Raw genomic sequence first — 27,662 nt, 5'->3', positions numbered from 1 at the left:
GTAAATCATGGATGGCAGGTTAGTTTGCTAATTTCTAGTGTTAAACATGGTACGTGAGGTTCACAAAGTTTTGACATATTCGATTAGGTATGTAAAGGTTTAGTTAATATTAAAATCCGGAGGAAAGTGATGGTTACATTTTGATAATCCTTGGGTGTTATTCAGATCTTGGAGTAAAGGTTAGATTCCTTTTATCTATGAAGAGAATAACAGAACGTAAACTCATGACAATTGACAATAATCGAGAAAGCGCTGTGTTACTTGAAGTTGAAAACTGCGTTGTTCTTATGATTAGGTTAGATTTTCGTTTTCAAAATTCAAATTATAGAAGTGGTACATAAGTATGAAGACAAGAAAATGGATCTTGAAAGACGTTTGAACATATTTTTGTCATTTGTGCGAGTTACTGAGTGTGTTATGTGCCAGTTATGATAATTTACTAGATACAAAGTTCATACTTCCAGCAACATTTTGGTGGGAGCTTCGAGAAGAGGTAAGGTAGGTTGTTTCTTAAATGACTACAGTATTTTGTTAATTACAACAAGTCACCTATCATGGAGAATAAGGTTTCAGGTCCAGTGGGTGGACACGCTCGTACTATCTGACCCCCCCAGGTTCGAGTGATTGTGTCATTCTGATATTCAACAAACTTGGCAACTAAAAAATAATATTCTTAAAACAATTGATACTGCTGATAGGAGAAACTATTTCCATTCTTTATTTATGTGAAAACTATTTTCAGAGAATTTTGATACCATATTATGTAAGTATCAAAATTGGAATGCGTAAGGGGATGCTTTGATTTACATATACATTTACTTCGATTTAATAGCAAACTATTATAATTTCATCCTACTCTTTACATAAATTTAGGATACCAGTCGTGCAAATTATACCACTTGCAGGGATTTTGGAAATTCTAGCAATTTTTCTTGGTCACATGCCACAGTATTTTTTTTACATTTATATAAAATCTATCACCTTAAGAGAAATGTTACATAATTTAGGCAATTTTATATAATCTTATATTTGTCGAATGATGTATTTTACGCGCCTTAAATTTCAATGTTGAATGTTAAAAGTTTTGCAAGGAAAATTATGGCCCTGAAAAAATAAACTTCCGAGTCAGTTACACAAAAACTTGCCGTTAAAGTCTGTAGGTAAATTTTTTTTAATGCAGTTTAACTTTCCTTATAATCACGCATGACACAAAAGAAATATATTTTCATGCTGTTTATTTAATTTAATCATTTTTGAACTAGGAACAGAATTCAAGTAATGGGTTATATAAGAAATCCCTTTAGTCTTCATAAAATAAAATTATATTAATTTTATTGTAATGTCATACATTCTCTACGGTCATTTACATATTTTGCTTTGTACATTGATTACTTCAACTTGGTACCAATAAGGAAAAACTTGTTCAATTTAAAGTGCCAAATGCTTTAAGTGAAGCTTGATGTCAGATGTGAGCAATTCTTTTTTATTTTCATTCTCCAGGAATATTCTTATTTATAATTATTTATGTAATGTATTGATCCCAAATTATTATCTCACTCGATGAGATTATAAATCCAAATGCTTTAATGCTTAGAATTATGGCTTTATTGAATATTGATCGAATGTTAGGGATGAGTACAAAGCCTTGCCACTGGCCATTTCGCATTCAAGCCAGAATCTTGACTTCAATTTTTATTATCTTCTCTTTCAAATAATGCGTGTTTAACTGAATCTCTGCAATGAGAAGAAACATTTTTGAATTTGTTTTAATACTCGATTTTAATGGACTACAGACATTTATTTCTGGTGATGATTGTGAGCCAAGTTCTACAAAACAAATTTATAGAATCTGTAACAGAATATGAACCAGAAGTCTATATATTTGGACCCTCAGTACTATATGCAGAGTGTAGAAGTCCATTTTTCTTTTGTTTCGCCAGTTTTGTGGCATTCTTCAGGTTGTACGTGTATTCTAAGTTATCAAATGTATTATCTTTAGAACTTACTTATACTGAGAGCTGTTTATATTTAAATGAGGTGTTGTTATTTACTCAGGTGTACCACATTTCAGGTTTTGTGTTCTTGTGGGCTGTAATGCTTTGCGGAGTTAAAGGTAGATACAAACATTCTGAAGGGAAGTGTTAACTTCATCCTTGGAGTTGACATGAAGATGGACTGGATTCTTTATATAGGGTTAAGGGACCAAAACGGAGAGTGGAATCAAGGATAAGTCTGAACATTTTTATCTGATGCCAATACAGTTCAAAGCAGAGACTTTACCTCTTTCTCTCTCCTGATGTAGCCTTTTTATCTGGTGTCCTGTTCTCATCCCTTGGCTCTAGTTTGACAATCCCTCCATCCTGGTCACACTTCTAACCTTTCATAAACAATTGACTTCCTAACAATATAATTTCAGCCCAAAAGATGCAGGCAGTATGTTCCTCTGAAACACTCGTATTTACCTACAAGTCTATATGGCGTTACAACCCAGGAAACCAACCACCTGACATGGCTAGTAGCCCGAGAACAATTCTTAATCGTCACGAAAGCTTCGTAACATACGCCGACATATTTTTCACTGAGAGAACCTCAAATTTCAAGTGTAGCACGTCATAATTATAGATAATTTACTAACACATTATTAATGATCATGATAATTCTAGTAGTTTTAGTTTAATCATTAGTATTGGGTGATAACTGATGACACAGATTTAAATAATTTACTTCATTTATTGGGGGAACTTGCAATCTGAATGTGGGACTATAGACTTATTAACACGAACTGATGTAGCCTCTAAACGTGCTCGTATTTGTTTAGGGAAAAATATCTTGTACTCATCTAGAATGACGTAGTATAATATTTTCAAACTCATTCTTGGATATAACAAATTAATTGTTTACAATAATTCTAAAATAGACATTGAATGATGAACAGGAATTTATGCGTTAGTGGAGGTTCTAATTTTCACTGAAAACACTGATACAGTCTAATTATAATGTTGTTGCTGTTAAATCGTTTCCCCTACAGTTTCTTACAACTTAATAACATGTTGAGTAATATTTTAGCGTCGTACGCATCTCTGAGCTGTCTAAAGCTTATTATATACGTATATTGGATTCAGTCCTTTCAAGAACATTTTTCATTGCGTTATAAAGCAAAAATTTCGTATTGAGAGTCAAGTTTGCCTGGGTTAGCGAAGACGGTGTAGGGTGACAGAGTTTTTAAACTTGCCATCTAGAAGGATTTTTAAATATCTGGTAGGTAAATACTAATATTTTATTAATTTATTCTAAAGATTACCAAGTATATTGTCATGTAGATTATTTTGTATTTGTGCTTTCTTCAGTATTAACAATATATCCCATACTCATTCTGAAAACTCGAACCTCGCACACGTGTGTACATACGTGATACCCTGCAACTTTATTTGCCATAAAAGAAAATTATGAAACCAATAACAACGCATGCCAATTAATATGGAGGTTAAGTTGAGGGAGTGCTGTATGTTTATCGTGAGGAATAAGCAGGAATGGGAACGGGGAGTGGAGTGTGAAGGAAGTGGTTTGCGATGCAAGGACTCCTCCAGCATTGTCCCTGCACTTCGCGTTGTTGGCTTCTCCTCAGAAGAGCGATGCTCTTCTGAGCTACGCGCTGACAGTCCGTGTTTCCGAGACACATCAGGTCAGCCTCGGTCACGAACATGATGTCACATGCGGCTGGAGAGGGAGCTCCTAATTCTGGGCCCTGAGGATGAAACAGTTTTGGAAAATAAGACGTTACGACCTAGTGAGGAATAATTCCTATTGCGGTTTTAGAGGATCATAAAATGGAACCCTGATCCAATTATGTTGGAACTACATTATAATATAAAAATGTATTATAAAGTGTTTTCAGTTATGCGATTTTATTTTGGAGTTACTGTAGTGTCTATTGTGTCCAGGTCTTCTGGGATAATGTGACCTTTTTAATCTTCTCGTTGCCGTGTCTTAATATAAGACTCTTAATTCACAAAATTTTCCAGTAAAACAATGCCTGGCACTTACACACAAGTAGCAGATCTGATGTAGACTGCAGAGTGGAAGGAACAGCTGACCGTGGTCACCAACCAGGTTTTCTGCGCTCTGGCACGTGTTCAAAATCCCCTCTAGTACTGGGCATCCTTTCTCTGTGGCAGAAATTCATATATTTACGTCAGTAAACATTACTGTAGACAAGGAAGGTCTCCTCTTTCCCACTCCAAACAAACAAAGAACACCAATTTCATATACAGGGTGTTTCTTGAAATTATACATTTCTTTTCAAATATTTTTTTCTAGGTTTCTCAGTTGGTATCTTCTCTTGAAATTTAGGAAATGTGACATGTTGATGTGTTCTGATAGTGAACGTTCTTTGACATCATCACGTGTCGAGTATTGAACTAATTGAAAGTTTCTTACCACCTTCATTGTATAAGACATGTCTGTCCATGTCAGTTTCAGAAAAGGGTTGGACCACAACTGGTCCTTGTAGGAACTCGCCCACATCTTCATTTGAGTCTTCAGTACGACCGTCACCTCTCTTCTTCTCATCTTTGTCATGTTTCTCCTCTGCTTTGTCCTTCTTCACAGCCACTCTTTTATTCTTCTCATCTCCGCTGCTTACGTGAGTGTTCTCAGGATTGTACCTGCAAAGCATCAGACGTGTGAAAATCAGTTTCATGCAACTTTGAAATCAGAAGTGTCTTAAATGTTACATTTACCAGCACTGAAAATTTTTGAATTATAAAAAAATGTTATTTTTTTCCCTTTGTGTTTCGGTGTGGATGTCAAATTTTTGTGTCACATTTTGACACATGAACATAAACTCAAGGTTTCCGTCAGATTGTTAATAAGGGCTTCAGGCCGTAAGAGATATGGACTAAGAACTGAATGGATACAAAGTTATGTAATGGGAAAGTTTATCCTTTTTGCAATAACAAACATCCAGTGAGCACGTTTTATGTTTTAGATTAGTGCAAATAACCCGAGATGCTAAACGCAAAAGAGGAGGTTAATAATTTTTACTTTTCACCAAGTTTTAACACCGTAAGAAATAGTCTAACAAGAATATTAGGTCATAAACTTTCTGGAAAGAGGCCATGTGAACAACAAAGGCATAAATAAGAGATTTGTATTGAACTGGATGGTACAGAAGAAGGCTGTTCAAATATGAACCTACTGAAAATTGAATAAAGTTTTTTTGTCCATAGATTTCCATGTCTGTAGTTCAATTGAAACTTCATTTTTCCGGGATGAGCTATGCCAAATGTTGAATATTTTTCAACGTTTCGGGAAACATCGCAGTTTCTATCTCCATGATGAATGTGTAGCGGTTGGACATTTTGAAAGCCTTGTATTACAATTGTAAATTTGGAAATTTTGTTAAGTTAAAAATGTACACAAATTTTTTGGTGATATTTTGCAATATAATGATATACCGGGACATCTTCTGGGCCAGTAGGCTCGACTTGAAATCCCTCAAGGCTTGTCGCATTTTCTCTAAACTGTATGCAGTAGCAAGGTTGGCCATCACTTTGTCTTTCACGTCTTGAATTTCCTTGGCGTCCGTAATGCCTTCGTGAGCTCCGGTGTACTTAAGTGCCTCGTTCACAATCATGTCCTCGAAGTTGCGCAGTTTGCCGTCCATATTATCAATTCGAGTCTTTTCGCTTTGATCTGAAATGAAATATGACGAACGTTATTCATGTAAAACATAATCCAGTTAATTCGACAGGACATCTGGCGAAAGTTTGAGAGAATGTGGTAAATATATTTTGATATTTCTTTATAGTTCAATATCAATTATAGCTGAACAAGAATTCATTAAAAATGTAGAATAAAACTGGGGCATTTTATAGACGTCTAGTATCAGTAACTGTGGATCTATTAAAATGGTATCCCTTCTAGTGTAATGTGTAGTATTAACGTCAGTTTATTATTTATTATTATTATTTAGTGTTCTGTCTGACGACAGGTCCATATGGACAGGATCCTTCCATCCTTTTCTCGGACTGGGACCTGTTCATATACGTTCTTGGCAGATGATCCAGAAGTGGTTTGCCATAGCCTTCTTCTGTGTGTGAATGGAGTAATTGTTGGGATGCCACGGAGGAAAACTCCGTGTTGCCTAGACCACGGCCTTGCCCAACACAACCAGTACGGGTTCATAAATAACATGTAGTAGGTTCATCATTGCACATAATCTACTTGTGATAATTACCTGGAGACAGGCATTATCAGTGTTATGGTGATATGTTAATTTTAACTATTAGATGGAAGTTTAGTTTGTGTATATCAAATCTTCGTATGCTAATGTTTAATTAAACGCAATTTAAGACGGGACAAAATTAGAGTGCTCACTGTTTGTTACCTGTACTCTCTGACCGACTGTCCTTCTTCGACGCCTCGTGCTGGGCATTTCTGGGGTCAAAAACTCGAGTGTCGAAGGGTTGCCACAGGGCAGCCTTCTTGCTGTGCATGTGCTCATGGGATTGCATCGAAGCGCGTTTCTTGTTTGGGTTCGTTGACATGGCATACGCTTTATAATATTGGTTGAACAGCCATTCGTCGTCAATAGGATGGTCGTTTGATGTTCCAGAATGGTTACCGCTTCCTACAGGCCCAGTTTTCTTCCGACGCCGATCAATACCGAAGTAGTCTGACCAGTTGATGGACTTTTTCTTGATATCCAGAGTGGCTTCGGTTCGACTCGCTGTGACAGGTTGTTCCGCCGTCGTATTCTTCGCCGAACCAGACTCGTGCCGAGGGTCGTCGTGGTTTGTGATGTTTCCTTCCTCTCTGACCTTAGAAGACGCGGTGCTGTTGGATGCTACTGGGGGGTGTGTTGTGGCCACGTGCTCAGTGTCAATCACACCCTTTTCAGAACTCTCATTGCCATGCGCTGTCTCTTTGAGATGTGTTTCAGAATGCAAGAGGTCGCTGACTGTGGGAGACGAGAATATCTGGTTAAGTTCACACGCGACTTTCGGGTCGGTAGTGACGACGTCCTTCTTCCTGCGTGTCTCGGAGTTGTCCACGAAGGCAAAGCTCTTGTGATGCAGTAATGGCGGACTCGTGTAGAAGCCGGAGCTACGTTTCGTGACGGGAAACCTCTTCTTCAGTACGGCTGTGTCGTAAAAGTACTTCTTTCCTGGCGTCGGGAATACTTGAGGCGCGGGAAAAATCTCTCTGACGCCGTAATTCGGTTGTGCTAAAGACGCAAATCGCTTTCGTGACGGTCCGGGGCTGTGATCATTCTGTTTCGCCATAACCAATCTCTGGTAATCTTCTTCGTTGGGATTAACCAAAATCCCTTCTGGTGCTTCGTCTCGCTCAAAAACTGGGAACCAGGTATCGTGTTCCTTTCTGTTAGGACCAGGGGATATTCTTAGGATGTCCTCATCCCGTTCGTCAGGCAGATCAAGTCCTTCCTCGTCCTTCAGCGACTCAATTGCTTCAGGGTTAGCAGCTGGTGACACGAATTTCAATGAGTACAGGAAGTTACCCTTTTGATTCTCATCGCCGTCAAGCCTCTGGTTCCAGCGCTTCCTAAACTGGTGTCCTCCTACCCCCCAGCCCCCCATAGCAACGTCATGAGTCAAGAAATCGTACCCTCCATCATACTGCCTCTTTCTTGCCTCTTCCTTGATTCCTTCATCATATACGCCATTGTCTTCCAGGTAGTCCATGATCTCGCCGATGTCTCCTTCTGAAATATCCTCAATGTCATTCATGTATGGGTTGTTCTTGCGGTACTTATTCCAAACCGATCGCAGAATATTAAGGTATTCCTCTTCAGTATTCCCGGCATCCATTCTTCCTCTTTCCCTCTCCCTTCTCTCTTCCTCGTTGTCTTCTTCTTCTTCCTCCATCTTTCTCGCAAGTTCGTCTGTCAGAATCCTTACTTTCCTCTCTTCAGCATCGTCGACAAGTCGGTCATGGACCCGTTCGCGAAAAGCAGTGGGTACAAAATCTCGAAGTTCATCATCTCTTTTCCTAATTGTTCGCTGTTTTCCAGTCCTCTCGCGGAATGGAGAACGCTTTGGTGGGATTCTCCCTCCGTGGCGGTAGTACCCTTCGTCGTCGTCCTCAACATCGTCTCCATCTTCTGGCCCGCCTCTCACCTCGTCGTCTAGGTAACCTAGGAGAAAATTCTTCAGCTCCTTATTAGTAACAGAGTGAGGTTGTTCGCCCCGAAGTGGCGCCTGTGGCGGGTACACCCCAGGAGAACTGGCGATGGTCTTCTGGTAACCATAGCCGATGTTCTCAGGTTGTCCATCGCCTGAAAATCAAAGTGATTAAATTAATAACTTTGATAATAAACACGTGGACGTGTGAGGCAAACAGGAGTCCCAGGACCTAGGGATTTTACCGTTCCCTTTCCTTCCTGCCGATGGAAGAAAACCCAGTTTCGATAGACAACTCCAAAATACCATTTTTACAAATAATTTATACAGTGTGTTGAGACAACGTGGCGAACAAATACTTCCATTAGGAATTTAACCCAAAATTCGCTCAAATGACAAATGCACACCGTTCCAAGTCTTTTCTCTGGTATTACGTGCTATAGTTCACCTGCGAAGTCCCGAGGGGTTCCCAGGAAGGCCAAATCGTCCCGAGGTACCACATCTCTGTCGGAATAACGGTACTGGGCAAGTCCTCCGCCGACGTAGTAGTTGGGGCCTGAGGCCGCCAGATCCCGCTGGCGACGTGATAAAGCGTCGATGGCAGTCCTCAGGCTGTCATTCGGTTGGTCGTCGTGGCCCTTGGTCAGCGAGAGGGCAATTAAGATGCACCAAAGTAGCGTCACCCAGGACTGCATCGTCAGAACTCGGGAGTCTGTATCTGGAAAGGAAAGTGCATTTGTACTTAGTCGCCGTTTCGGCTGAGGCCCGTGAAACCGTACACAGTCACACGAGACAGAGCACGAACACGAACCTGACAAGTGTGAATCCATCTCTAAATGTGAAGGAACTCTTTCCACTCTCACAGCTTACTCATCGCCCTGATGATGGAGGCAGCAAGGACCTTCGAAACGTCGTAAACTTCTACCAGACTACACGGCGAAACAACCCAGAAGACAATCATCTTCAGTCTCACCGCCGTGAAAACCTCAAATTCTACAAAACTCCTGTTTGTGAACGTTTTAATGGAGATCCCTCGATCACTTTAGAGCTGGTAATTCGTGTCTAATCCAATTACATCGGCAATGAGAATGCAATTAAACTCCACACCACGGGATTATTTTGCTTATAGCAGTTTAATCAAGATGTAAACACCAGATACTTGATGTTAACTTAGTAACTATAACTTGATGGGAAAATGTTATTTTCTGTCATGTTTATCGCAGGTCGCTCAGTAGCTCGACATATCTGATGCCCGCGGGGACTCGGATTCTATGATTTCATATAAGATCAGTGGTGGACCATCGGTCATAAGTTTCGGGCTTCAATTCTCAATTCGTTTTCGTTTCGGACAAAAGGTAGATTAATAATGATTTTGTTGTGGGTTTCGGAACCTTGTAGATGCGTTGGTAGATGTCAACTTTTCCGAAGAAACATACTGTCTCCATCTTCAGGGATGAAGATATGGTTTTGTGATGTTTAATTTTTCATTACATCGACGACAACATATTTTCCTTTGGAAGACGAATTGAGTTTGGAGTTTTAAAAACATTTCGGGCTCGAATTATAAACTAATCTTGTTGATTGGATACCAAAAATAATTATAAACATGCTGTCTCCATCTTCAGGGATGAAGATATGGTTTTGTGATGTTTAATTTTTCATTACATCGACGACAACATATTTTCCCTTGGAAGACGAATTGAGTTTGGAGTTTTAAAAACATTTCGGGCTCGAATTATAGACTAATCTTGTTGATTGGATACCAAAAATAATTATAAACATGCTGTCTCCATCTTCAGGGATGAAGATATGGTTTTGTGATGTTTAATTTTTCATTACATCGACGACAACATATTTTCCTTTGGAAGACGAATTGAGTTTGGAGTTTTAAAAACATTTCGGGCTCGAATTATAAACTAATCTTGTTGATTGGATACCAAAAATAATTATAAACATGCTGTCTCCATCTTCAGGGATGAAGATATGGTTTTGTGGTGTTTAATTTTTCATTACATCGACGACAACATATTTTCCTTTGGAAGACGAATTGAGTTTGGAGTTTTAAAAACATTTCGGGCTCGAATTATAAACTAATCTTGTTGATTGGATACCAGAAATAATTATAAACTTTTCATGTGTGTGTAAAGTTTATCGACGAAGCTTATAATTATAAGGACACAGCACAGTGTTCCCTTCAGCCAAGACTTAGACCTGCGACTTGTAAATAATGTTACGTGCTTGGCTGCTGCACTTAATAATATCTGCCGGTGGACTTGTTCGCCGAGGAATGCCCGGTCGTCACCGGAATGCTCAATAATACAGCCGCGTGTGGGTTAGTCAGCGTACCCTTTTATTAATGAATCTTACGTCTGGAATTGCCCACACACCTTATAATACACGACTCCGATGTACCCGTAGTCCTTGCGAGGATTATAAGCGACATCTGATATTTTCGCGTCAAAGAAAAGTGTTCGAAAGTTTTATAACAACACAGTTTCAAGCAGGGTTCATGAATTCTTAATATTAATTAATTTTAATGTGGATCTTGTTCAAGAATTGAAAGGCGGTATTTGATGGTATCTCCTGTGTTTGTCTTCATGGCAAGACGTCAGCTTGGAACTTCGTTAAATAGAGGCACGCATGTTAATGAACCGTATTTGCATGGTGTTATAATGCTCTGAGGGACGTCTAATTACCGTTTCCTCCCCCTTTAATAATCGTTAGTGCTGCTGCATATTCTTATATCACGAACCCAGTAACTCCGTCAGGAAACTACTGGGCTATGGTCTAGACCAGTGGTATTCAACTTTTTTTGTTCGCGTACCCCCAGATATAATTTCTCTTCAACTTTGTACCCCCAAAGTTGTTGGTGTATAATTCAAGTTATACATAGTATATAATCTACATCTAAAATAAATTAAATAAATTACATTACTGATTATTCAGTGTTTATCATAAAATAATTTTTTTTTTAAATTTCACGTACCCCCTAAGACGTCTTCGAGTACCCCCAGATATAATTTCTCTTTAACTTTGTACCCCCAAAGTTGTTGGTGTATAATTCAAGTTATACATAGTATATAATCTACATCTAAAATAAATTAAATAAATTACATTACTGATTATTCAGTGTTTATCATAAAATAATATATATATTTTTACAATTTCACGTACCCCCTAAGATGTCTTCGCGTACCCCAGGTTGAATACCACTGGTCTAGACGAACGGGGTTTGATTTCCGAAAGTGAAGGATTTTTCCTTTGCCACCATAATTTCCTTGGGGATAAAGCGACCGGAACGTGTAGGTAACAACTCGTATCCAAATGACGAAGTTAAGATTGCGTGGAGCTGCGTCATCCTTTCACTTACAGAATTAATTCGTATTGTTTTCACACGTCTGTATGTTTAAGTGTGAATGGACATATGCCTGTGTATCGTAATTATTGTCGATGGTACAGAGACAAATTCTCATTCGCATTTGACACTTAAAAAAGTTTGTTCATCGAGGGTAACGTTTGAAAATGCCGTTGACAGCCAGGAATATGTTCTTCTGTATTACTGCGCGTGGTTCGTATACGGAATTAATGGGGTAGAATAATTTGAGAGTGCCTGCTTTATACAAAAGAGGGATCTCGCACTAGAGCTTTAATGTTTTAGTGGATGGATTAATAGCGTCCTCATCTGAACCTCAATACCCCGATTTTCTGCTCTGTCAGCTTGATTTATTCCAGCTCTGTGGATCGTTGTCATTCGAACAATAGTGGTCTCCAGTCTCTGTGTGTTGCGTTCCATTATATCTACGCGTGTTTCCCCACATGTATAAAAATATCTTTTCGCCATGCTCTGTCCGTTTTGTTATTTTTTATGTTGCAAGGAAAGATACCAGTCTCAAATAATAGGACGTTCTGTTATTCTGTTAGTGTTTGTTTATAATTAGGATTATTTTTAAAACGCTTTCCACGCTGTCGTGTTTGATGCTATTACAAACAGTTGGCTCAGTATGAAATTCAGATCGAATTGTATAAATATAATATTATCGGTATATTTATTATTACAAAAAAAAATCTATCATCTCGCTGTGTTACGTATCGAAGAATCTATATAACGTGGCCTTTGCAGACTATTCATAAAGCTGTCCAGTGTGATATTTGAGGTTCTCACGGCTTTGAAAGTACATACCGACGTTTCGGAGGAACATACTGCCTCCATCTTAAGCCCTGAGAAGGTGTAAACTTGATATGAAGAAACCTTACTGGAAGATCTAGTCATAGATTTCAGGAATAAGGTGTTGGGGGTTTGACTGTATTAATCCGTCTCACAATACAGTAATGAATATTTTTGTTTTGTAAAACGCTGGTAATTTCTTGATTAGCTAATCAACTGCAGGCATTGCACTCCTCCTTCGTATTCAGGATGTCTCTGGTTCATACCTCGGCCCTGAGATCGGCCATCCTAACAGTGCTTTCGTGGTTTTATTCAGCCCCTCCCGACAAGATTCTGGGATAGTGCCTCAAATTGGACTATGGCTAATTCTTTCCATGTAATTTCCAGTTAATTATTTATTGTTAATCCTATAATTCGATAGACTGATACAGAGATCGCCGTTAAATAAACAACAAATGAGCAAATGGGAATCTGATTAATGGAGTTATGTATTTTATTATTATTATTATTATTATTATTATTATTATTTAGTGTTCTGTCTGACGACAGGTCCATATGAACAGGATACTTCCATCCTTTTCTCGGACTGGGACCTGTTCATATACGTTCTTGGCAGATGATCCAGAAGTGGTTTGCCATTGCCTTCTTCTGTGTGTGAATGGAGTAATTGTTGGGATGCCACGGAGGAAAACTCCGTGTTGCCTAGACCACGGCCTTGCCCAACACAAGTTATAAATTCGGGCACCGCCGGGAATCGAACCCGAGACCCCCAGGATTACAAGGCCAGCGTTCTAACCGCTAGACCACCGTGGCAGGTAGCTTCTGATTACGTTGCTAATGAACAATGAACTAATTTTTTCGTAAAGTTAATTACAGCAGTTGGTTATGAAATTGGTACAGGCTTTATGTAAATTAATGGTTGTGTGTTGATTAAAATGTCAATTGCGTTTTTTTTTTCATGAATTGATGGTTATTTAATAAAGCTAGTGCGGTAATAACATTCTGAGTACCAGGGCAGTGAGAAGGTAACTGTTTCGTGTAGTCAGAGGCGCAGAAGATTTAATTGAAATGTCACCTGTTTTAAATTAATTCGTCAGAATCTGCACATCAACTTTATTGAGTGGTAACGTATGAAGGATTCAAATCACAGACACGAATGTCGCAAAATAGCCAGGAAACTTTTTCTGTATTCTTCTACAGTGAGACTTCATCCATATAAAATTTAATCTTAAGTGAATTTATTAATTTCTCGTGCATGAACTTTATATTGTGTACAAATCCATACATTTTACGTCTTGAAAAGTCTACTTCCAGAGCCAAATAGTACATCATAGAAGGACTCTTGATGATAACATTGAAGTTATTAATGTTAAAGTCACAAAATTTCTTTAAGTCATTTCCATGAATGTAATCTGTACATGTATATAAATATTTATATAAATTAATAGTCCATTTTATAGAATACCGACAAAAATTAATCTTAATTGAAAGGCCTTAGAACGTTCATGCAGAAACTCCGTAGTAAAAAAAAACTTTGGGGAGGGCATAAACTATTCAGGGAATTTCTCGTTACCAAGGAACCTGAATGTTCAACACGTTCATCGCATATTTCCGCAATTTGACTATATCTGAGCCAGCTGTATCCACTTCGCAAACTCCACTAGTTACTTTTTTTAAAAATAAAAAAATTTGTGTCTATATTATCTAACTCAGAGCGAAGTCATGACATCATCGTGATTTTATTTTGCTGCTGAAGAATTTAAAATCTTCCATATTCGTGCCATGACGTAATTAATTTTAAGTTGCCTGTGATTTGTAATATCGCATTTCCGACACCTCTCGATATATAAAAGCAGCAGTCATTTTTAATTTATCTCGTGTCTTGTGAGAATGAAAACCCTTTTTTTCATTAACGGAGACGCAATTGACGTGAACTGGTGCTGAGTGTAGTTCCATGTTCATCACAGCTCTGATAGGTCATGAGGGAGGAGGTCTTGCCTCTGGCTGACCTATCGCGTATAGGTCGCGAGTTCATGAAATACGATATCTGTCACATAACACGCAGTTAAAGAACGTGTGTGTCATTGTGGTTGGGCACAGACTCATAGGGATCATATCGATTCGAGGCCTGATATCCCAGCGTTCGATCTATCGCACACACGCATTACTAAGCCATGATGTGACAGAAAGAGACCCGGTCACCTTTTATTTCTCCTGCGTTCTTTAGCAATATTCCATTTTATTTATATGCAATGAACTCGATATGAAATCTGATAAAATTGTACGTATTTTACATATATACTGGTGCTGTCTGTTGTGACCGTCCATCATCATCTAGCAGCCAAATTTCATATTTGTTAAAATCTGTTTAATAAACGTTACTTTAAATAAAGCTCAAATGGAATTTTATCAAAATCCTGATGATCCAACACAAATTCGTACCTTGAAATAAAATATAGGCCTACTTATGCTCTGTGACTATTATATGAAAAATATTTCGTTGTTTATAAATATCGAAATAAAATTTAAGGTAATTTTTGTCTACGGAATTTGATTTATCCACTGAGATTTGATTTGAACTGGTATGTTCAATACGTTATTAATAAGGCTAATGACGTATCTGAAATAAAAGAGCATGAATTTGGGAGATCCATGTCCCTTAGAGTACTTTTGATCGTAATAAGTAAATATTATATAATTGTAAATATGTGACTGGCAAGGGATTTTATATAAATCTTCAAAGATTCTAATACTTAATTATCGTAAGACGAACCGTGTTTCTGTCTCAGAATAAAGAATTTGCAAGATCACGGACGCCACCAGCCCAAACGTAATCAGATCTATTTTTGTTGTAATGTAAACACTTTTATTGTGTTAAGGTTGGTAGTACTGCTGGTGGGTTTGTGTGGGGATGAGCCACCAGAATGTCGATCAATAGGGCTCAGTCTTGCGCTAGTTTTGCTATGGTAACGGATGCCCTGGTGGTTGTTCGCCCACCCTGCCTATTCCTCGGCGTAAAAAATCAACTTCTGTAATGGCAGGTTCCTGTTAAACGTAGTAACAGCTGAAGAGCTCGTCAAAATGTGTTCAATCTTTTATGACCCTGACTGTTTGCTCCCCACCTCTTAAGGTTCATGAATCAAATATAGACCACACTCTGCTAGGAATTCTACGATCGGTTTACATGGTTAGGAATTTTAAAGTTTCCTGGCCATTGGGATTGACGAAATATTATTAGTATCTGAAAGACAATGTTATGTTTACCCCGGTCTCCCCTAATAGAGAATTTTCTTATAGGAATAGCAAAGAGGGAATTTCCTTATCTTTGTCAAGGAATTTGAAAGAAATTATTGAGTCAGTTTTATCTTTACAGTTATATACGAAATTAAGACGGGATATATAAAAAAAATATTAATGTAAGATAATATTAAAATGAGACGTCTTTTTTGTAATTTTTTATATTTCTGCCGTAAAGATTGTGGGTAGCAGAACATGTGCATTTTCGTTTCATGCCTTTCGTCTGTGACATTTATCGATTTGATCAATACATAATGGAAGGTCTTGGCTGTTTTATTGGCCTGAAGAACATAGATAAATTTAAGTATCCGTTTCAAGAGGAAGTTACTTGGATTGTAATCGAAATAAGGCAAGGGAACGGTTTTGGTTTGTCAAAATGAAATTGCAGTAACTGGGCCCACCCTGTACCTAATTCCTTATACTGTTTTAATGCAAAGTAAATTGGATTTGCTCACTACTGGTTCAGATGACCGTATTTTTTCTTTAAACTGCTGTGAAATTTTGAGTTATGTAATACCAGACACCTAGTTAAATTGAAAGAGTTATATTCAGTGTGCTTGACTGTGCAAGTTTTAGCTACTGTGATATTTAAAAACGCGTTTATTTTTGTCTCCATGACAACGTGAACCAACAGGAATTTGTGTCTGATAGAAACTGGTATTTATGAGACCGGAGAACTTCAGGTCTTTTTCTTAGAGAAGTTATCCGTTGTCTGCTAACGCCAGGGAGTGTTAGCTGCTTGCAAAATTTAATTATCGTGGCTCCCAACACTTGCCAAGTCGCTTGTCTCTCCTTGAAACTTCACTCGATGTCCGGAACTAAGTTAGCCTAATAAGTTCACTTCTAGGACTTCATTTTGTGCGAACGAAACGTAAACCACGAGTGTGCGCAGAATCTCCGCGGGTGGTATAAATATTTCCTCTTTTTCAGCATCAATACAATCTTTTTTAATGAATAAAATTGAAAAAAAAAATTATCTTTTAGATATATCGAGAGGTCGTTTCTGTGGTTTCCCAATAGTTTAAATGATTCTTCTTAACGTCTAAACCGAGTGGTTAGCACCCTTGGATCGTATTTGCAAAATCCTTGGTTCAAATCACGGCCCGGAGACAGTCTATCCTATCATTCTTTCGTGGTTTTCCTCAGCACCTCCACACAAATTCTGGTAAAGTGTCTTAAATTACATCAGGACCGCTACATTCAACAGCCTTGCCAATTCATTAAACATTTGTTATCCTATCATTTGGTGCTAGATGGTCTGAGCTACTGATTTATTATTTATTACTTTGTATTGTGTTTATTTGTAGTGCATTCATTGTAGGCAGGTTCTATTTGATTAAGGTCCTTATTAGTCATTAAAAATATTTTACTGCTGTTTGAAAGTCGATATGACGATTTTCGCTAAGCGAATAAAAATTATGAGTCTCAGAGAATTTACTCCTAATAAATGTCCAAAAATACTGTTGTGTCGCGTATAAAATCTGACTCCTATTTTACACTTGCAACTAAAATTGAGAACGTAGACTTAAGTGTAGTGTATTTTAGTTTAACTTTTATTGTATCAACGGAAACCATATTGTTTTATGTGTGCAGTTTACTGTGATAACACGAAGGGCTAAGGTTCTCTGAATCAGTGTGTGGAATCCTGACATAATACTTTGCGCTGTGCTTTAGAGTGGTCTTTTGTTGAAGGTGCTGTTACAGCCTGTTTATATTTGCTGTTGCGCTCTGCACGTGGCAACCATAATGTAGAACACAGTAAATCCGGCGTTAAAATACAAATCCCTTGCGCTCTTCATGTAGACAAGGAAATCAGACATAAAGTTCATGTAAATTACTGAATGATCTAAAACATTACATTTATTTTTTATTAGACATATCTACGCAAAGTTAATCATATGAACTCAAAATGGGGAGGTTGTATCTGCCCGTTTGTCCTCCTACATATTTCGTCTCCAAAATTACAAAATATATTTAGATTAAATTTATTATTAGAGGTCTTCGCTAAAATATTTTAGATGATTTTTTTTTGTTCGTATCGATTCATTATAATCCCTACTTTACATAGAAAAAAAAAAGTTTGTCCCACTATACGCCATGTAGGCGTTTGGGGGGAGTGGAGGTATAGCTCCTCTCTTCCTTGACCTCGGCACTAGATGGGGGTGAGTGGTCAGCATCACGCCCCGGCCGGCTTTACCCCCGGGAAAGGACCCCGGTACCCATTGTAGAGGAGGCTGGGTGGGCCCCAGAGCCGATCTGGACGCAGAGGCTAGAGGAAAAAAATCCTCTGCCCCCCGTCGGGGATCGAACCCCGGTCGTCCAGCCCGTAGCTAGTCACTATACTGACTGAGACTTTACATAGAGCTTAAATCAAATTCGTATTTATTAAAAAATGGCTTTCAAGATCGGTTTGTGATAATAAATATTCAGGGGTTTATATCATTAGTATCTTAAATGTGTACTTTAATGTATTCATGCGCTTGATATTAACGGAATATGAGGATAAATTATTTCGTTTTTAAATTTAGTGTGATATCGCAAACTATGGTTTACAAGGTAATATCTGAACGTGAAGACTAACAAACGCTTTTAAAAATTTGCGTATTTCATTGGAACACATCTTCCAATTCTTACATAAGCCTGTTCAGTGTACAATCCTGCGTCTGTCATCACAACAATTTTCGCCGCCACCCCCCCCCCCCTCCCGGGGGGGTTGGGGGGAGGCGACAAGTGTCTGACATGGTTTCCACAGGGGAAATTGCAGGACTCTCATGTAACACACAGAAACACAGTGAGGTCAATATTGTTCACAGCGACAGTCTGAATGTTCCTGTCGTCATAAATTTTCTTAACATCTCTCCATAAACTGGCTTGCTACCACGCAGTTCAGAATCTCCGTGTGATATCTAAAATCGTGGAGATTAAAGCATACAAAGCTGTTTTTTCCCACATGGGTGTGAAACTTAGTCTCTAAACAAGGAAAGGACACAAACGAGGGTGTTTGAGAACGCAGTGCTTACGAGGATTTTTAAACCTAAGACGGCTGAAGTTACAAGAGGATAGAAAAAAGTGCATAATAATGATTTCCATAATTTTTACCCTTTAATAAATATTATTATGAAGATCAAATCAAGGATGTTGTGATGGACAGAGCATGTAGCTTGCATGGAGAGATGAAAATGAGTACTAAAGTTTGGTTGGAAAGTTTGGAGGAAATAGAAAACATGGTAGACCGAGGCTTAGATGGATGGATAATATTAAGATGGATCTTGGGAAAATATGGTTTCAAGGATGTGGATTGGATTCGTCTGGCTTAGCAAGCGTCCGTTGGCGGATTGTTGTGAACATGTCAATTAGCCTACTGATTCCATAAAAGGTGTAGTTTTTCACTAATTGAGCGAAATGTTAGCTTCTAGAGAAAGATTTCCTTGGTGTTAATTTCTTAAATTCCTGATCGCCACATTTCTTTTAGGTTATATCACGTACCACCTTTTATGTAGTGGATTCCCATTGCAATGTAACTGATGGTTGTTTATGAATGATGAATAACACGTTGACGATGGATCTCTGAATTAGTGGCTAGCTGACTACCAAAATAACAAAATCTCAGAATATCCGTTCTTCGTACCAAAAATTCGAACCGAAACACGTGCTGAACTCTACACTGTTGCGTAATCTCGAATGCCGTCCTGAAGATGGTGGCTGAGACGTTTGCCGAAGCATTGGAAAATTTCCGGTATTCTACGCGGTCTTTTTTTCCCCGAAGCGAAGTTACGCACAGGTCCTTCAAAGTCGAGAGGGTTAAATTCTAGTTTGGAAAACATTATGCACCGTCAAGTTTCAGTAATCTTACTTCGGTTCACTCTGTCGACTTTACTTACATTTAAAGTAACAAGCTGTGTGGAATAACAAGAATGCATTAGGTATTGGCATTCCCTCTCAGCATTTTGCATTAAGCTGCCTCGTGCTAGGTCGATCCATTACTACCACATGGTGTGACCCAATACGCGGCCGCCGTGATCGGTAGGAAACTTCTCCGACACATCCTTTGGGCGGGTAGGCTAATCAGGCAGCAGACAGGCGCTTACACTTAAGCAGCTTAAGCGACAATTGGATTACGTAGTACTAACTATAAAAGAATTTGGACTTCAGACTTTATCGATTAATTTCATTAGCAAAGCGGAAAACACTGCTCGCCGACAAATATGTTAGACCACTGGTAACCATATATACCACATGCTTCAGAAATCAGTAATTTTTCATTTTATACCTGTGAATTTTGTATGATTCTCAGAATAAACAGCGATTATTTCCTTGAACAGCGTTAAACATTTGATCTTTTTAATGGTGAAGAGTTGTGTTTTCTTCGCGGTACGGACTCTCTGTTTAAATATTATGTACGCAGTGCGTGTCTCATTATAAACAGCGATTATTTTCTTAAACAGCGTCAACCATTTGATCTTCGTAATGGTGAAGAGTTGTGTTTTCTTCGCGGTACGGACTGAATTCTTGGTTTTTATTTAGAAAAGCTATTATTTCCTTAAACAGCGTTAATTACTTGATCTATGTTGCTAAAATTACTACTGGCGGAACAAATAATCTCTTTAATTACATCAAAACGTTGATTCCGTGTGAATACAATCTGTAGACGCTAGAATACGCAGTTTATAGGCAAAAACAGATTTGCTACATTACTTTTCACAGACATAAATGCCGATCATCTAAAGTTTATTAAAAAAAAATGTATTTATTGTAAGTGTAAACTTGTTCATAGTGCTTACTTAAGCACCACGCTGTGAAGACATATGAAGGAGTGGAGGTATTGCTCCACGCATTCTTAACCTCGGCGCTAGACGCCTTACCTCGTAGTTACCGCTTTTTAACGACGCACCGTTAGGAAGAAACAGGGTGGGACGGACGGATAGACGGTTGGATAATTATCCTGTCTGTTGTACGTTTTGGGGGGGGGGGGGACGACTGTGCTTAACTACGTCAGTGCAGTTAACATATTCGGAACGGTCTGTTTGTGACATGCTTTGTTACTCGATTATAGCTCTGTTTGTCCGCTTGAAGTACCAAGGTAATGTAGCGAATCTTTGTTGAAACATTTTCGTCAGAATTAGATTTGTGCTGCAATTGTAATAAAACGTTCTGGCAACGCTCGTGTCAGATGGTTGGTCGGTCTGTGTTCTTTAATGGCTTCTGTGCTTCGTAGTCTAGTTTCATTTCCTGTGGATCCTTGAAGGAATGGCAAACATCAATCCAGCCAAGAGGTTCATGCATATTTGATTCTGGAAACACTTCTAATGCACTTCAAGCTAGAATGTCTTATAGTCTCCGGCTAGTAATAGTCTCGGACCAGTCTGAACACACATTTCTATCATTCATGTGGAAATCAAGCCGTTTGGTTGTGGGTTATAACTCTGCGCTGACTCCACGTAGCAGATCCCTTCTTGAGAGGATGATGCGTTCAGATAGTCAAGAAATTATTCTGCTTTTAAGGAACGAAGAGTTTCATTACTGTGTTCACAACAGTTCGCCATTATTTCCCGCTCTGAGCATCATTAATCCTAGTCCTCCTCGTACATATTATCTTAAGATCCATTTTAACATTAACTCCCATCTACGTCTAGGTCTTCCGAATGGTCTCCTTCAGTCTTTTCAACTAAGATGTTTGTGTTGCACATTATCCATTGTCTGAGGTATATTTTGGGAGTTGGGTTGTCCTCACTGTAGATCAATTTTAGTGACGCAGTTCTTGCTAACCACGAAAGATTTACATAAGACGGTCTATCAATAGTTTGGACGTTTGGAAACAAGGCTTCAGAGTATCTTAATTTTAAAAAATACGTGGAAAGTGATCACTTTGAAAACGTAGTTTAAAGTATAATGGTGACTTAGTATTAATAAGTAAGTTCTAGTTAAGCATATCTGTAAAGCCAAGCGCGTGTTCGTGTGTCCTTACCGGAAAGTGATATTAATAGAAATATTTGCGAATTACAGTAACAGAACAAAATTATATTCATAAAGGATTTAAGAGAATATTAAACTTTTCAAATGCATGTTAAAATTCAGTATGGTTTGTGACACACCTTATAAATACCTTTATTTTTTTTAAAAGGGAAGCCAAATGCGTTAGCGTGCTGTGCATTTACGAAAATAAAACTTTATTGATTAAAGACGATTACTGGTCCTCTCCGCTGAAAAGAGCAGCCGAGCTGAGGAATATCACAGATCGATCACACGGTTGCTGCCAAAGGACCGGCTGCATTGATGTCAGGCGGAGGAAACTCGCTCGAATAGAGAGAGAGAGAAAAGAGGCTTCTTCTCTGACCTCTCTCTGTCTTGATTTCTTTTCTCGGTAAACCACTGCCAGATCTAGGTAAGGGATTCCTAGCCTACCCCCTCAAAGACATTCTCCTTTGAGATGGAAACTGCAATGTTTGTCGAAACATTTGAAACCCTCCGGCATTCGACGTGGTTTATCCCCGAAGGTCAAGGTTATACTTCAGCCTCTGAACGCTAAGGGTAAGAATGACGTAAGAAGCAGATTTAAGGTTCGCGTGTTGGCTTTATCTTCTGGGATGTTGCACCGTGTAGCCTGGTAGAAATTTACCAAATTCGGCTACTGTATCCTACCAGCAACACATGCTACGTGCCTATACAATCAATAATAATTGTATCAGTAATGTTAGTCTAATGGGTGATATCGAATAATACTTACGAATTCAGTCCGTACCGCGAAGAAAACACAACTCTTCACCATTACAAAGATCAACTGGTTAACGCTGTTTAAGGAAATAATCGCTTATCTAAATAAAAACCAAGAATTCAGTCCGTACCGCAAAGAAAACACAACTCTTCACCATTACAAAAATCAACTGGTTAACGCTGTTTAAGGAAATAATAGATTATCTAAATAAAAACCAAGAATTCAGTCCGTACTGCAAAGAAAACACAACTCTTCACCATTACAAAGATCAACTGGTTAACGCTGTTTAAGTAAATAATCACTGTTTATATTGAGAATCGTACGAAACACGTAATGCAGAATGAAGGTTTATTGTGTGTTAAAACAGGTGGGACAAATAGTTAACAATGAAGTTTAAATGGTTAAGAATACAATGGATTTTCTCTTAGGCATTGTATAGATCGTATCTGCGAGTCATTTGTGCGAACCATCAGAATGACATTTTCTGTCACCGAAATGAAGGGCGACATGTTTAATCAATGCCTTGTCGCTATGCTCTGGAATATAACAGTGAATAGAATTAATTGCTATAGGCATTTCATTGTTATAATTAATTTAATTAAAGGGTAGTAGCTTTATTCCGCTGAAGTAAAATACAGCCCCATTAAATGTCTGACACTGACGTGGTCTGATTGGTTTTCACGTAGTGTCTGAATCAGTTATCAGGACAGCTTAGCAACCGCGTGGTTTTCGTTCACGATCGAAAATTTGCGAAAATACATTTGTAACCTGAACGTATTTTCATGAAATGTTATAAAATATTTCGATATATTCCGATTTTCTTTAAAATCTGACGTCGGCTGTCCTAAGATCTTTTGTGGTTTACCTCAGTCTCACCAGGCGACAAATTAGGTTCATATTTGCAGTGGGTTGTGGCCGCGAGATATGTGACGTCCGGTGAACAATTGTCTGGTCTTTCTGTTGCGTTATGAAGTACATGAATGCTCATTAACGAACTCTGCGGTTTTGACAAGCCACTTTAACGACTGGCGATGAGCTCCATGGCAACGCAGCTCGTTAAAACACACACAAATATGTGGGCTGCTAATTAAGATTATGTCCCCTTTTGCTGTTTTAAACCTGTCCACATAACATCTTTTTCAAAGTTTGTGTTAGGTTATTATGTCACTAAAGATTATATAATTCGTATAACAGAAAAAAAGATTCTTAATAACTAATTTTATTTTTATTTATATAATTTTTAGATTGTAATTTTTATAAAATATGTTAGATTCGATATTTAGATTTGTAAAGAAATCCGTAACCTAGAGTCTACAATAGTCATGTTATATATAAATTATACAAATACACCAGAAATGGTTATTGATTTTTTTCTGAATTTTACTCACGTAATAAATTATCTTCCATAAGAAAATTGCGTAAGTATATGATATATTTTCGAGCCTTTTAGTAACATATTAAAACATGGTCATTTTTGGTTTAGCGTAGTAAAGTCAAATACGTTGAACAGAGAAAATTGACAAAATTCTGTTTGAGGGGAAGGAAATGGTGGGATTCTTCCGGAAATGCGAAGCGAGTAGGGGTGAAGCCCCTAGTGTCTTAACAAGTACAAAATGTATAGAAAGTTGATAAGTAACCTCACATAGAGTGAGAGATAAAATTTATTATTAAATCATTTAATGACTACTAATGCAAACGGGACATTAAGCTTTGTTGTATGAAATTAAAAAGGAGCACCTGAAGATGGGTTAAACAGCTCGAAACATGCAGTGTTACATCAAGAAAGAATATTTATGTTATGTAAAGACGGAACTAATAAACATTTGAACTGAAAACGTTGTAAGGTAGTATATTTGCGTCATATTGTGAATTAGGTTAATATTTTAATATTTTCCGTCAAATCACAATTTTAATAAGATAATAAAATATTTAAAATATCATTTCATTCGATGCGGAACGTGAAATGATATTTTAAATATTTTATATTTTATTATCTTATTAAAATTGTGATTTGACGGAAAATATTAAAATGAAAACGTTGTGTTAATAATGAGATTGGTTAGTAAATTAGATTTTTGTCATCAACAAACATATCTTTTTTACTATATTTAATTAAAACATTTTCCCAGACATTGTAACGTTACCCTTTTTATGCATATAAATGTAATTTGTATTAACTTCAGGTTTAGACTAAATTAAAAATGAGTCTACATGAAAGTACTGAACTCACCCTTTATGACATGGACAGTTCACGGTTGAAGTCGATTATGTTGATTTTTATCGCAGTAGAGACAACTCGAAGTGATTTGGTTAGGATTCAATGATATCGTCGAACTGTTAAACTCTGCAATCGGAGTTTAGTGTGACCGGCAGACATAGACACGCCTCTTAAATAGTCTGCAACATGGAACAGCCGACGGGAGATCGATATGACACAGGAGCAGTGGAGTCATCTCTTGGGCTGGAACAGAATCACGCACATCGATTGTTATACGAGGCCACGTGACGGACATTTTTATTTCTTTTTATATCGCCTTCGGGCTAGAATTGGTTGCTTTTTTTAAATTTCTCTCTGTGAATTTCAGTAAAAGTTCTTGCTGTACCGATATTTATTTATTTGTAATGTAATCTTTTATTTGGTATGTCCTGTATTTTATCCTAGGTGTAAGCTTTTGTACTCTCTTGAATTGCACTGTTGTTGATAGATGTCTGATTATCGATTATTCTAGGAGAAAGCGAGGTTAGGTTAGGTTAGGTTAGTTACCATTTGTTTTAAATGGATTTTGGACCTTATGGAATGTATGGGTTGTTGTAATCGTTGCCATGGTAAAAGCTGTTAATGATGAACTTTAACTGACTGAAGTATTTTTAATTTTCAACACATGTAAAGATTAATTACATGTTTGTACACACAACATAATCAAATAATATGTTCGTGTGAACGTAACAATATCTAAACGTACATTTACGTAAGTTAGAGTAAAGTATTGACTTTTTTGCTAGAAGTCACATGTTCTATAAATATTTGGTACAGTCTGTTACACGCCGAAGGATAACTTTATTTTATAGACCAAAATTTCGCCCAGAAAAACAATGAAACTTAAAATGTATCCTATAATAGCAACATAGAATGCGATGTATAAATGTGTGAGGGACAGGGGAACGTAGTCTTCCTGTATCAGACTTTCATCTTCATCCGGTGGAACAAGTGAGTCGTTATCAGTCTTTTTAAACCACTTATTTTTTCGTCCAGCAAATACGATATCATAAAAGAAACCACGGAGTATTCTAATGTTTAACCCTGACTGACCTATAATACTTAAGATGTGGTTTATTTTTTCAATCAAAACATCTCCTTTCCTCATGTACATGGTTAGAACAATATTAATTACTCCTTCGTCAATATGGCAGATGAGAGCATTTTTGTGTGAAATTTTGTATATCATTTTGACTGCCTCAACGTCGAGGTAAGCAAAATCTGCTTTAGAGACGCGTCCAAAGCAATAATCTCGATCTCTGCATAGAATTCGACGTTTCAGTACTTCCTCATACCTGCTGTCGGAGGAGTTTTCTACAAGAACGTCGAAAATTGGGTCATATCCGAATTCTATACCGGATTTCAGTAGCCCGTCAAAATCCCTTATTCGGTCTGTCAGTCCGGGTTCCACGAGGAAACTCGTGAAATACGTCTGAAAGACAGTGCTGATAGCTAAAGAATACCATACAAATATTAGGAAAAATATCCTGAGGTTAGAAGTACGAGGCAGTTCTGATGCGGAAACTCCCATTGTGACTGCCCACAGCGTAACCAAACACGTCTTTACGTCCAGAAATATATGGGACTCATGAACTTTGTTCGATTTAAGATACTTTCCTATACATGCCATTAATACACTTGCTGTCAAAATGAACATGATTATCATTATCCATACTTCTACTGAGAATATTCTAGATATTGTTGTGACACGTGATTCTCGCCTTTCACAGGGAACATACCATACACCGTGATAATTCTGGTGTGAAATGGTGTTATCAGCATGTTTGGTTATGTTATACATCAGTGGTATTTCTCCAATTGCCAGATCAATGCCCCCGCCTACTAACCTGACCATTACATTTGTTATACTTCTTACGTAGTCTGAATTTACGGGCTCTGGCGTATCGTAAATTAAGGTCAAATTAAGTTCCTTGAACACAAAATGCAGAAGATTGATTTCCGGTTCGTAATATTCCAAAATACTTTCGTTCATGTCATTCGTGACCCAGAAATAATTTCGTAAAGCTGTTCCTACTATCAGTGGGCATCTTCCAAACTCCAAAGGTAGTTTATTTGCATATAAGTCGGTTATGTTCTTTAAATTCTTATTAAATTTCCAATACCATCGATCCACAAGTATTACGTCTTTAAGTTCCATGCACATTTCCAGTGACTGTCTTGGTATCCAACTATATATGTCTATAACGGGGACGTACTCTGTGTCTTCGGGTGGCAGACTTTTATCTACAGTAGGCATCATGATGACGGAGTTAAAAACTTTGAACCCTTCCCATAATTCTTTGAGAACATCCACTGCTATCTTTTCAGATGAACTACTGATGTGGTCAATGATTACGAGGAGAAACTGTGCTTTTGAATTCCACATTGAAGTACCAGTTAATCTATACATTGTGTTACTGATATCGTCATTTAGAATTTGGTCTAATGAAAACAAAATTAAGTATGCTTCCTGTTTTAACACGTTTTCATCATTGATATCGATACAAGAAACACTAAAAATCCAGCGGTCTTTTTCGTTCAGTTTTGCCAGTAAAGTGTTTGCGACGTCTAAACTGGTACCACGCAGGGGACTGTTGATCAGATTTCGATGTGTCTTCAAAGTGTTCCGGTCGTTGCGTGGTAGAGACACGTGGACAGAAGCTCCAGGCCTAAAGTTCTGCTCAACTGTTTTCATCACATTCATCACCAAGTGGTGATGTTCCGTTGTCAGAAAATCATTGTCTCCTGAAGACAGTGCCGTTTGGATGAGCCAGAATGTGATGAAACTCACACCCTTCATACCTAAAGATTAGAAAAACACAAAAACAAATATGGTTGATTAGAATTGCATGTATGAGACAACTTTGAATTTCCTGATGTATTTTATCTTTGTATGTTTGTTTTCAAATCTAAAAGTTCATGACGATGATGAGTTATTTGAATAAAAAGTTCTTTGGATATTTTACATCGTCCAATAAAATAATAAAATTGAACGACGTTTCGGAGATAGATAGAACTAATCCCTATCTCCGGGCATATCTATTGGGCCCAACAGAGTAGGTACCTGAAGACGGAGATAGAGCCCCG

At 37.9% G+C, this 27,662-nt stretch overlaps 1 protein-coding gene across 1 annotated transcript; it reads right to left on the bottom strand.

The window, feature by feature from the left end:
* Positions 1–1,310: 1,310 nt before the first annotated feature.
* On the bottom strand, positions 1,311–24,740 carry LOC147874025 (uncharacterized). The gene is made up of 7 exons (XM_087347047.1): positions 24,549–24,740; positions 8,593–8,862; positions 6,389–8,299; positions 5,457–5,694; positions 4,438–4,664; positions 4,045–4,166; positions 1,311–3,745 (listed from the first exon to the last, which is right to left on the bottom strand). The coding sequence occupies exons 2-7, from the start codon at positions 8,837–8,839 to the stop codon at positions 3,509–3,511; spliced, it is 2,982 nt and encodes a 993-aa protein (XP_087203173.1). The 5' UTR covers positions 8,840–8,862; positions 24,549–24,740; the 3' UTR covers positions 1,311–3,508.
* Positions 24,741–27,662: the final 2,922 nt, after the last annotated feature.

Source organism: Zootermopsis nevadensis, unplaced genomic scaffold (assembly GCF_977971745.1).
Source record: "Zootermopsis nevadensis isolate Lab colony 2312 unplaced genomic scaffold, Znev_1.0 Znev_ptg000011l, whole genome shotgun sequence".
NCBI lineage: Eukaryota > Metazoa > Arthropoda > Insecta > Blattodea > Termopsidae > Zootermopsis > Zootermopsis nevadensis.
The sequence above is the reverse complement of the archived record's forward strand: the minus strand, read 5'-3'. Positions and strand labels throughout refer to the sequence as shown.

Coding starts and splice junctions, on each gene's coding strand:
- LOC147874025 (XM_087347047.1), bottom strand. CDS start 8,839: ATGCAGTCCTGGGTGACGCTACTTTGGTGCATCTTAATTGCCCTCTCG. Junction 8,300..8,592: donor AACCCCTCGGGACTTCGCAG/GTGAACTATAGC, acceptor TTTGATTTTCAG/GCGATGGACAACCTGAGAAC. Junction 5,695..6,388: donor CAGTCGGTCAGAGAGTACAG/GTAACAAACAGT, acceptor ATTTCATTTCAG/ATCAAAGCGAAAAGACTCGA.